The 12,189-nt window shown below is 45.5% G+C and overlaps 1 protein-coding gene across 1 annotated transcript; it reads right to left on the bottom strand.

Moving 5' to 3' along the window:
* Positions 1–8: 8 nt before the first annotated feature.
* LOC144738660 (RNA-binding motif, single-stranded-interacting protein 2-like) lies at positions 9–11,868 on the bottom strand (the record flags this gene model as incomplete). The annotated part of the gene is given in 10 exon segments (XM_078621651.1): positions 9–121; positions 1,841–1,924; positions 2,886–3,039; positions 6,781–6,837; positions 6,839–6,873; positions 7,799–7,857; positions 9,032–9,075; positions 9,077–9,162; positions 9,165–9,207; positions 11,812–11,868. Coding segments are annotated over 10 exon segments (732 nt in total), but the record flags the coding sequence as incomplete, so codon positions are not given.
* Positions 11,869–12,189: the final 321 nt, after the last annotated feature.

Genomic DNA, 12,189 nt, shown 5'->3' with positions numbered 1-12,189 from the left:
CTCACCAGTCTGGAGTCGCCGTCTCTCAGCCAAGCTCGGCTGTTCTGAGCAAATTTGTTTTGACTCTGTCTCTTTTTCTGCCCACCGTCAGCAAACTTGCACAGCAGAGGTTCTAGGGGCGCTAAGCAGAGAGATGGGGACAAAATAGAAGAAGGCTTCAGTCAGTTCACAGTATTGGTCCTACAGTCTTTTGATTAGTCAGTCAACCCGTCTGGGAACACAGACATCTAATTTGGCAGCTGTGGGCACTGTCATTCACTCCCTTTCCTGAAGGAGGAACAACTAGAAGAGACTATTTCTGTCCAATAATCCAATTACGAAGCTTAAGAGTGTGTGTGTGTTGGGGCTCAGTGGGCTCACAGCCTCCTGCTGGAAGCAGGAGTCAGTCAGCAGAGCGATGAACAACTTGTATCCCCTGCTGTGTGTTTTTAACCCTTAGAGGTGACCAGGGAGCATTCTAGAATCCCTGAGAACCCGCCCTCCCTGTCAGAGAGACACTCAGTTCCCTTTCACATCCTTCACCCGGGAGAAAAATATGCAAACAAATGATGGTTAGATGGAATGATGTCACACATCTCAGACGCTCGATCACTAACATGAATCATGACTCAGCAGAATCTGAACATCTGCTGAACAGAATGATAAAACATTTTATGATAAAATCCCCCACATGTCACATCCTCCTTTCCTTTCAGACGTGTGTTCTCCACCTATCTATAACCCTGGATTTACACCGGCTGCGTGTGCGTTGCGTCTCCGATCCAGCACGGTGCCCGGATCAAATACGTTTCCATTCTAGTCAATGTGTCCATTTACACCGACTGCGTTGCGTTGTGTCTCCGCTCCGTCTCAGCTTCGTCGAGTCCGGAGCGCTGCGTCGAAAATACGCAGAGGTTCTATTTCTGACGGATGCCGGGAGCTGAGACGCAGAAATTTAGCACAAAATCCATCGAGCGGGGCAGGAAGTCCAACACAGAAACAAATAAATATCCGGTTACTTTTCACAATAAAACGCTCGACGTTGACGCCAGATCGTATTTCACACTATTTCACCAGAACTTTCATCACAGTACATTTATTAAGAGTATTTATTTACGAACGAGCTACTTTCTCCTGGTAAAAGCACAAAAACACAGAAAAAAAGTCAAACAGCCAGTAAGTCCGACTCTCCTCTGTGTCCTCCACCTGGAGACACTTGTGTTTCTTCCTGGATTCATCACACATACATGAAGTTTTGCGCGATTATACGTGTTTTCACCGCGCGAACTTGTCGGTCACGTGACTGTCGGCGGACCGGAGCCGCGACGCAGGGTGAAACGCATCCGGTGTAAATGGACGGAGCGCGCTGACGGAGCAAAGACGGACCGGAGACGAAACGCAACGCACACGCAGCCGGTGTAAATCCAGGGTTAGTGTAGTCATTTAGTCCACTCCTCTGGTGAAAGCTCAGACGAACACAAGTAAAGGTTTTGAACATTTTGCAAAATCGGATTTTCTGATTTTCAGGTTATATACGACTATATGAGAAACATGCGCAGCAGCGTGTGTCGGCTCAGTCTGTTCTGAGTGTTTTCATAGAATGTTTGCCTAAACAACGTCCAACTCATCTCTGTGCTCTTTTAGATGCACTTGTTTTTTTAAAATAATCTCGTGTGTATGTTGTTGTTTTATTATTGTTGTCCGTGTCGGTGTGAAAACCGAGAGGTCTTTGGGATGAACAAAGTCGTCTGAACTCTTGGGTGTCGTCCGTACAGCTCAGTTTACATTCCTGTCATTACTCATCATACTAATCTGCAGCCTGACACGGCGTGTGTGTGTGTGTAAGGAGCAGGGCTCTTACCAGGAACACACGCTGACGTCTTGATAAACTTTCCGTTGAAGTGTGAAATCACAGCGTCACATTTCTCTGTTGACTCCATCCTGAAGTGTCAGAAGAGAGGGACGACGTGAGTCAGTAACAGGGATGTCACACACAACAGCCCAACAATGACACCCCCCCAAACAACGCTAGGAGCATCTCACCACCCAACCTGCCTCGCTAGTCTTCCAGTCGAGTTATTCTGCTGCACCAGCAGGAATCCAGTGTTTCCCACTGTCATCAAGGGCACCGAGGTCATTATGAAAGTATTTGAAAGTACGTTCAGTTTGTTCCATCTGATCTTTTGTTAACATGGTCTGTGTTCCATGTCATATTTGTTCCTTCCTCTTCCCTTGCCTTTGGCTATAAGTTCGTTTCTGGTTCATAACTTCAACACTTCAGGGAAAACATGCTGTTTTCTACACAAAGCTAAAACCCTATTTTTCCCACACGGGCTTTTTTACCAGCTCACGTCCTGCATCTCCATTCTACTGCTTTTCATGCCTCTTTTCGATGTTTTAATATCATTTCATTCATATTTTGTCTTTGTGAGATTTAAAGTTTTCTGTTTTATAATCTCTTTTATAGAGCTGCAGCTGTTGAATGAAAGGTGCCATACAAAAGTTTTTTTTGTGTGACTTTTTTATTATATAAACGATAAACAAATATGATTTTATAATATGTTCTATATGTTCTATTTGATTTATCTTCCAATTTGCTATTTTATTCTTTAAATTGTATTTTTTGATTGTTTTGAATTGTATTTCTTCTTCTTATTATTATTATTAGTAGTAGTAGTATATTGCTATTTATTATTATTTATTTATTGTATATTCATACATTAAATTCTTATCATATATTAATACATCCATCATAATATATTGCGATATATATTATTATTATTATTAGTAGTAGTAGTAGTAGTAGTATCAGTAGTAGTAGTAGTAGTATTTCAGCTCTGGAAGAAGATCTAAATTCTAAATTTCCTGCCCTACGTACGATACATGACAGAGGTGTCTGACCTGGCGAAGCCCCACTCCTCTGCTCGCCCCACTGGAGTCCCTCAAGATCCGTGTGGATATGACCTGGCCAAAGTGTTTTAACATGGTCTCCAGCTCCTGCTCGTCCATCGACAGAGGCAGGTTAGAGATGTACAAGTTGGTCGGGTCTTGTTCTTGTTGCTGTGGAGAGTAAAAAGAGAGTGAGAGGGAGACTGAGGAAATGTCATTACACAACAGGAAATGCCTCCAAACACAACTGGAAACACCAAAACATTTGTGAATCACACGCAAACACGCTGAGTCAACATGTTATGTAAAAGAACCGGGGCGGGAGACGTGGACCTCTGGCCAAATGGAGTAACATGGAACATGGAGGTGGGCTTATTGGGACAAAAGGTCATGGGAAGGTGAGTGTCAGCAGTGATGAATAGATATGAGTGCAGGTCACAGTGGCTTAAGGCTCCTATCAGCTGATTTGGCTCTGTGTTTTAATAGTATCAGCAGAAACATGAGACCCAGCGGTGGGTCTCTGGGGAGCTGCTCTCCATTAATATTCACCAGCTCCGTGCTCCCGAGACAGGAGCCGACTGCCAAAGTAACACACCGACAGAAAAAACACACATTTCACCATTAGAGGATAATGAAGAGGCCACCCGCCGGGAGCCGCAATAAACACCTGGGGAAGGTATTCAATCAGAGGGATGGGGGGCGGGGGTGGGGGTGGGGGGGATACAGGGACGTGTCTCAGCACCTTAACACCCCCAAAGACCGCAGGAGACCTTCCGTGACACTCCACACTCTCACAATACAATCATATGCATGGTTACGCTCAGAAACATACACAGACCGGGTTCCAAACAGTCTTATTTCACCAAATGTCACTGGAATGACCCCTGGGGTGGCAACTAATGAATTGTTAATGCGGGAGCCTGATTGCTTTTTTTTTTCCTCATCATTAATTCCGACCTTGTTACAGCCACCAAGGAGGTTTTTGTTTCATGTTTGTTTGTCTGTTGTGTCTTCTAATAGGATTACACACAACACTCAGAGCGCTCACATATAATATCTCCTGAAATGGATTTTTGGGGGTTTTTTTGGTGCAAAAAAGTTAAAACTATGCATGAATAAAAACAAAAAGTATCTAACTCAAAACAACCTATTAAATAAAACACAGAAGCAGCAGCAGTTTAACACATGGTGTATGATGCTGCTGTTCCCTATTAAATAAATATACAACACAAGATGAACATGAAATGGATATTATTGTCAAAAATATATCCAGATGTGGACGTTGTTTTCTCATATTTCCTGTGATTGTGGATGAAACGGTTGAAACCGGTATGATATGTTCACATGTTTCTAAGACCCTCCTGAGACGCAAACAAAAAAAACAAAAAGTGCACTTGGGGATCTCGGCGTTCTAAAACCATCGGTGGTCGCTGCATTGGGAAATATGACAAAGGTATGTTCAAATACTTACTGACAAATATGACGCCATCTCCCATCTTTTTCAAGTTGGATTAGATTCTACTTTATGGTCATTGCATATAGAAAAAGCACGTGTGCTATCGTGTGCAGAGAATAAATGAGAGAGTGGAATATAAACTACACAGTAGAGTAAGGAAGTACTGATGTGATTTATACAAAACCGACTTTACTGTTTTTTATTCCGTGTCCCAGAGTCAAGAACTAACATAAGAACAAACAACTTGTTTTTCTCACTGAGGTACTTTACTCTGCTAGCATCACGGTTCCCTCTAGGAGACCATCGTTAGCTCATGAGCCGCAAAATGCAAGCTCTGGTTTCAACCAATCACATGGTGTAGAGAGTCGGTGGGCGGGCTGGAGAACAGCAGACTTTGGAGTTAAAAAGAGTGACGAATGAACAACTAATCCTCCTCTTCCTTGTGGACACACGTCAACAGTCGTTGGCCTCCATTCCCTGAACATTTGTTGGTTTACAGGAAGCTTTTCCACAAAACTCCATACGCCAACACTTCCCATGGACTCTTTTTCCGTCGCTCAGACTACGTCACCTTCTTCTTTGCCCTGATTGGTTGGAGCTCCATCCTCCAACCGTTAACCCCCGCCCCCTCATGTCGAGCCCTGCCAACAGTGTGTGATGTAGGTCTGGTTATGTCTGGTTTGCCAGGTCTAATGAATCAACTAGTTTCTGCACATACCTCCAAAGAAGGCAGTTTGATCTTAACACTGGTCCCCTGTGAATTTCATCCAGCTTCATGAAATTCACCATTTTTACCGCTTTCCCTCCAACAACGACCTCTTCAATACAAGCAAATTACCAGACTCAGTTCAGGTTATCTGGGGAAAAAGGGGAACGTATACTCAGGTATCACAAGAGGTCATCGAAATGAGCAGGTGGGGAAGAAAGAGAACGTCTTCTACGGCGTCTTCCCACCACCTGCCTCCGAAATAATAATGATGAAGAACCTGTCACCGGGAGCCCAAGACAGATTAAAGGAGAGAAAGAGGAAGCAGGACATTTGTCACAGAGTCCATTAAGCCCAAGCAATCTTTAGCGATACCGAGAGTAAAGGCGGACCAAAGGCTCACACTTTATAATGGAAACCGACCTTCCACAATAGAAAGATTAAACTTAGGCATGCCCCCTCAGAGCTGCTCTGTTTTAATTAAAAACCTCAAACGGGTGCACAGAGGCATGTCAGGAAGCTCCACAGATCCCCAGACAGGGAAATGAGGTCAAGGGTTCTTGCCTCAGCGCTGTATGGGAACTAATTTCCCCAAATTGTTCCCGTTACCATAACGACACATAAAGATTTACTTCCTCCTCTGAGGTTGATGTCTGTGTACAAGTGCTGCAGAGGATGACTTCACAGGGCTTTACACTGGAAATGATCACTAAGCGCTGGCAGCGATGACCGCTATTTGTTGTCGGTTTGACACAGAAAACCTTCCTGTACGTTTTTTGGAGAGGTCAGTCTGAGCACACGCCTTCTAATACGAGTAGGAGTAGTATTCTTATATTTGTACAGAACATTTCACACTCAAAGTACTTTACAAGAAAAATGAGCACTGTTACTGTATAAGCAGGCACATGTGCACGCACGCACGCACGCACGCACGCACCACACACACACACACACACACAGTGACTAACTTAGGAAGCCTGTATGAACAGTCATCAGAGAGAAATCCATCCTGGTTCGTTTGTAACAGGAGTCAAACAGGTTTTCTTTTTCAAATGAAAACGAGTCCGATGAACAAGCACACGCCCCTGTCATTGCTGGTTTGTAAAACGTCACACAACACGTGCACGTTTTTTTTATCGGGAGTCAGATGCAGTTCAATGTGAAAGCTGAAAAGTAATTTGTAACAGATCTGTTTTTGTGTGCAGACTGGATGGCCGGCTGTTTTTTGTGACACATTTCAGTTTTTTTTTGTTGTGAATACGTTGAGCTGGTTTTCCACGGGAACACGGCAGCTGGTGATGTCATTGCCGGGTGGTGGTTTTAAAGGCCCATGTGATTCACTGGGGCGGTGTCGTTAGGGATCCGACAGTGGATGAAACTTCACTTCTCCTTACTTTCCCTGGCAGATGTAATGACCCCGTCTATATGAGGCTGATTTTATACGATCTATAGACAACGGGAAAGGACTTTATGAGTCTGATGATCCCTCTTATTTTTATGCCTGAAACAAACACGTCAAACACCTTCAGCTGAAATGACACAACACAATATTTGACCACGTCCATAACTGTATATATGCTATATATATATATTATATATATATATATGTGTGTGTGTTTTTAGACCGACGCGCTGGGGAGAAACAAACCCTGCGGGCGGGAGGATACCTCTCCTGCACTCTCCTGCCACAATGACAGAGGGGGGGTCAGAGCGACTGGGTGAGCGGTGTGGAGATGAGTTGGGTCCTCACCTTTGCCATCTGAGCTTGCACACCAGTGGTCTTCAGGGCGGCCACAGCTTTCTGAGCCCGCAGCCGGGCTGTCAAAGTCCACAAAGCCGTATCCTGAGGACACAAGCGGGACAGTTGGGCCACAAATACTAGCAGACGACTCTTACTGCTGCTCGTTGCATGAATAGACAGTAGCCCTGTGTGGGTGTGTGTGTGTGTGTGGTGTGTGTGTGGAAGAAGAGGCAACAAAAGAGCTGAGGACGCAAATCCCAGTGTGACGGCTCGGGTCGGCTCTTTGTTCTGGGGGGTACAAACGGGGGTGCAGCCATAGTGCCCTGGCCCTACCGAGGCGACTATTTTTTAACCTATTCACACTTAATAATGGTGGATATGTTGGGGCCCTTTCAGCTCTGGAGTCTTATGGTCAATCGTGGACAATCTGGATTGAAAAGAACATTATATCAGACTTTTTTTGGTACCCTGGTGCACTGGTATTAACCAATCAGAAGAGACTCGCCCGACAGCCTGCAACCATGGGGGTGACGTTAGCAACAGTTGAGGCTGAAAGTTAAGTGGGGCGACCGTCTTTTCTCTCACAGTTTTCTCTCGGAAATGACTTCACCTTAACACACACACACTTGTAACACGTAACACACACTTTGTGTTGGATTGTTCAATGTTCCGTGCTGATTAAAATCAACAACCTCAGCGTGTGCTAACGCTTCATGACATGTTTCATATCTGTTACACAGATACTGAAGTTGAATCGCAATTAGATTTTTTTCCCCCTCAAACCATTCAGCCCTTGGTAACAGTGTCAGTAGAAAACAGTAGAAACAGTATTCTTAGAATACTCTCAGCGCTCAAGACGATCCATACGTCTAAGGAGAAGGAGGAGGAGTCTGCCCCTGGAGGCAGTGGAACCGCGCCACAGCCTCTCTGTCTCTTTGCTGACTTTTACAGATCAGCTGCGGACAACTCCAGCTTTGGGAGGGACAAAAGTGACTTCTTTATACTTGGGGGGCGAGGGCGTTCACACCTTTGCACTTGTTTGTAGTCTTGTCCAGGATGGCCTTTGTTGACACAATTTTGCCGTACCTAGGAGGGAAACAGAAAGACCAGGTTTCTGTGAGCTGGATGGCGCAGCAGACAGAGCCGGTTGTAAAGCACACAGAGAGGGAGGGTGAAGCAACAAATCGATGACATCACTGTAATGGTATGTGACACAGGAAGTGGTTTCCCATGTGGTGCTGAAAATCCCCACCATTTGAGCGCCTCCGCTGAATGAAAAACAGTACGCACCAGAGACACGTCAACATTTGAATTTTTCATGTCAAATCCAACACAGCGACCAACTGTTGGTGTTTTTAGGGGCACACCAGCTGCTTGATTCAATAACATGAACACTATGTCCTGATAAACTGTGTATTTCCCACAGTGTGAACAGCCGTATGACTAGAATACATTTAACGGCGGTAATACGAGCGCTGATGTCCCCTGCAGGCAGACAGGATGATATTCAACAGCAGCTAATTGCTACACTGAGTGAAAGTGTGACCTTTTCTGAACAAATTTACTCTCAATTCATGTGCAGCTACTCTAGATGTTCAAAATGCAGTCAAAAGTGTGTATTATTATTCCGTACATATGCATATATGTAGGTATACATTTCTAAATATCCGGTGGTTTGTTTGTGCATAGAAAAAATGTTGGTCCCATATAAACACTGTATTGACTGTAGTTGGCAGCACATGGCCTGAGGAGAAACACCAGGATGGCCTCTCTTTTCCCTGCATTCTGTGCGCAGCGGAGAAGCCGTGAGTGTCATCGGTCTCTGTCTGCTCCCCCCAACAAATGATGTATGAAAACCGGCGCTGCGTTAGCCGCATGCTGTTAGGTACCTCATCATCTCCACCACGTCACGTGTGGTCTGTCGTCAGCACAGTATTTCATTTCATATTCAAACACATCCTGCAATTAATGCGTCACAGCTGACACGCCGGGTTTTATTTCAGGTCAGATCATTCCGTGTCGGATAAATACCAGAAAAATTGCCACAAACACACTGTCTGATCTTCCATCACGGAACGTTAGCAGCAGCAGATTTGACCTTTAAAAAAAAAAAGAAAAAACCCACACACAGACACACACACACACAAAGAAACTAAGCACTTCACCGGTCCATATGTGACTGTGGCTGCAAACTGAAAGTGGACAATCAATGGCTGATCAATAGCAGATAACGATGAGAGAGGAAGTGCGGGGTACTCACGGCTGACAGAGTTTGACCAGGTCATGGTCCGTCGTTGACGGGGGACAAGCCGCGGATGTAGAGGTTGGTTTTACTGAGCTGCTCCCAGCCTGCAGTGCTGCTGCTAGCTGCTGCTGCTGTTGTTGGTGCTGGGGGCTGGGCGGAGCCATCGGCTGTGACAGTAAGGTAACAGGTGGCTGGAGCGCAGAGGGGGAAACACATCAGCGGTCGGGGTGAGTCTGAGCGCACGCTGGGCTGCCATTTAAAGGTATTGTTCCTTGCGGCATTTGCGACTACACCCAAGAGTGAATGTTGTGACACACAGTGATTTACGTATTAACACAGGAGCGCACACACACACCCACACACACACACTACTATGGGGTTGGGCTGATTTGAATGGAATCAGCGAGCCGACTGCCCCTGAAGAAGTCACTCTGTGACCAATCAGAGTCAGAGAAACAACGTTTATCTGCAGTAAGGTTTCTGCCAGTCTGCTGTCTCCACAAGGCTACTTCAGATGCTAAATGCTACATCAACGGCAAGAACAAAAAACTAGATGCGGGAAACAGCAGCCAGTAGCAGCGGGCACGTCACATCATCAACATCATTTGATTGACTGGTCATGTAAAACTATTGATTCGCAGCGTTACATGAGGCTGTCTGTCACACACGTAAACTGTCCGGCAAACCCTATCACGGTGACTATTTCTATCGACACGGAATGGACATGAATATGGCCACATAAGGTGGACAGCCTGTCATTGATGTTGTGTCCGGCGCAGGGACCCCATCCTGCAGACCAATCTCCATCCAAGCTTCCCAGTCAGCACAATCAGGGTCCACGGGGGCCTGTAGGTCTGACATAAGTGTCAAACCCATGGCACACCCCCGCAGGGGTGTCAAATTAGATATTTGCAGGTCAACATGACTGGTCCCCTCCGGGGCGCTGCCACGTATCGTATCATCTTCAATTAATGAGACTCTGCTCAGGGTCGTTGTGTATGACTGATGCTAGTCGGTTTTATTCTGTCTCGTGCTCTTCGGGCAGCTGCCGGACACTGCGGGGAGGATAAAACTCTGCAGCGGCCTCATTTCGTTCTTCACGCCTACAAAGATAGATGTCACGGCCAACAGAGAACTCTTCCATCCAGGGATTTTCCTTCTCTTTTTGGATAGGAGGCTGATTATCCCCCGTTACCCCTTTCTCTGAGGAATCTCAAGCTGAGAGGAAGCCAATGGAATCCAAAGCATGAGGCGCTGACATGATTGAGCAACCCGAGTCTGGACTCCTGTCTGGAGGATCCTCTCTTGTGTGTCTCACCCGCCCACCCCCCAACCACCACCATAAAACTAATTTGACCTACTCTCTGCTGCAGACAACTGTCCACATCTACCTGCCCTCGTCGGCATATTTGGAGGACAAAAAAATCCCAGAGTTAACATGTTATCTGGACAGAGATTATGATAAGACTGAAGTGTATGACATCACTCTCAAGTAACTGTAAGAAATAGACGTGACCGATGTTCAAAATTGTCACAAAATGCTAATTCTGAGGCTAACACATGGAAACGTGGCTCCACAGTTGACGTTTTTACTGCATTCCTATATCTGGAACGCCTGCCTTACAGTTCCCGTGGAACTGTTCCGGTATCAGCACAAGTGTACAGCTTGAAGTACAGATGTGGTCGCACACAGGACGCTTTAAGAACATACTGAGATGCATATGGATGTTCATATGGCAATGACTGGCAAGCTGTCTTGGGATTGAGAGATATTCAGTGGAATTTTGATAAAAATACTTAATGGATAATGCCGCAAACCCTCTATGTCTGCTTCACTTAACATAACCTTTAGATTTATAACAGATTTATGATGCATTTGTACTTCATTTTAAACCTTTTTACAGTCTCGGATGCATTCATTTGACAAGCAGGTCGTGGTCTAAACTGTAAAATATGTGACAACAATATCCAGTAATGGTTTCACATCCACACTTATAAGAAGGTCTACCATGGAGCTGCACTGGAAAGTGCAACTTTCCTTGACTGTGGGACTGCATGTTGGTTTCATTCCTTTGACACAGGATGCAGGAGTGTGATGGGGAGAGGACAGCATCTTATCAGCCAGCTCCAGACCAGCTGAGCCTGTCATATAATACACAGGGCTTCCAGTAACAGGCCTCGCCCATGGAGGCTTCGCCACAGGATAACAGTATGAACGGGTGTAAATACGCCTTATTGGGAATCTTTTGGCTGAAGGGGAGCTTAAAATCCATATGCAACTGGGACAACCTGAACGCATCAGTGGGCAATTACATTATCTAAAAGGATAAAAATGCAAGGGAAATCTTTAACTGCATGCTAATAGTGGTATGATGAGTATATAAAATGGTCATAAAAATTATCACTGGCCCAAATCCAGCATGAAAAATTCACTGACATTCAGTGAAATGATGATCTCCTAATTCAGAATTGAAAGTGTTCAGTGTGTCGAGTCTGCCATTCTGAAACACTGGGGCAGATTTCTGGTATTTGTCCACTCCAGCCAAACGATTACAAACCATTCCCTCAGTAAAATCTCCTGGACCAAAGCCCGCTCTCCCATAAATCATATAAAGTCAATGTGGATCCCGAGCAGGAACCTGAACGCATCATTTCACATGATGTATGTAAACAAGAACTAGTTACAAACCGCTGGTTAACAAAATGCCGGCAAATGGACACTAATAACTAACTACATTAGGTCGAAAAGTCGCCTAGTACGCGCTATTTTGTGGTCATTATCAGCGTAATGTTACTTACCTGTTTTGCGGGTACGGAGTCCTCAGTGAGTTTCCAGTATTAGCAAAAATCATCCTCGGTGCGGATCGGGAGAGTAGTTCAATGTCGTACACCAAAGTCTTCCTTTATGTCCTCAACTTTGTCGGCATATACAACCTCCTTACTCAACACAAGCGCGCCAAATGAAGAGACGGGGTTCTGTTCATATTATCGTTATCGCTAAACATAGCCTTATTATGGTGGAATATCCGGCGGGAGTGTCGCCCGTCCCAACTTCGACCGCTGCCGGACTGGCTTTCATGCTTCGCAGTCAGCTCGACGCTGGACGGACGCTGCGCCGGCGGGAGGAACCATTCAGCCGCCGGCGTAGGGGGGTCGGGCCGACGCTGCTAGCG

This window comes from Lampetra planeri, unplaced genomic scaffold, assembly GCF_965212315.1.
Source record: "Lampetra planeri unplaced genomic scaffold, kcLamPlan1.2.h2 scaffold_1113, whole genome shotgun sequence".
In the NCBI taxonomy this organism is placed as follows: Eukaryota; Metazoa; Chordata; class Hyperoartia; order Petromyzontiformes; family Petromyzontidae; genus Lampetra; species Lampetra planeri.
Note: the sequence above shows the minus strand (reverse complement) of the source record. Positions and strands in the feature narration are given on the sequence as shown.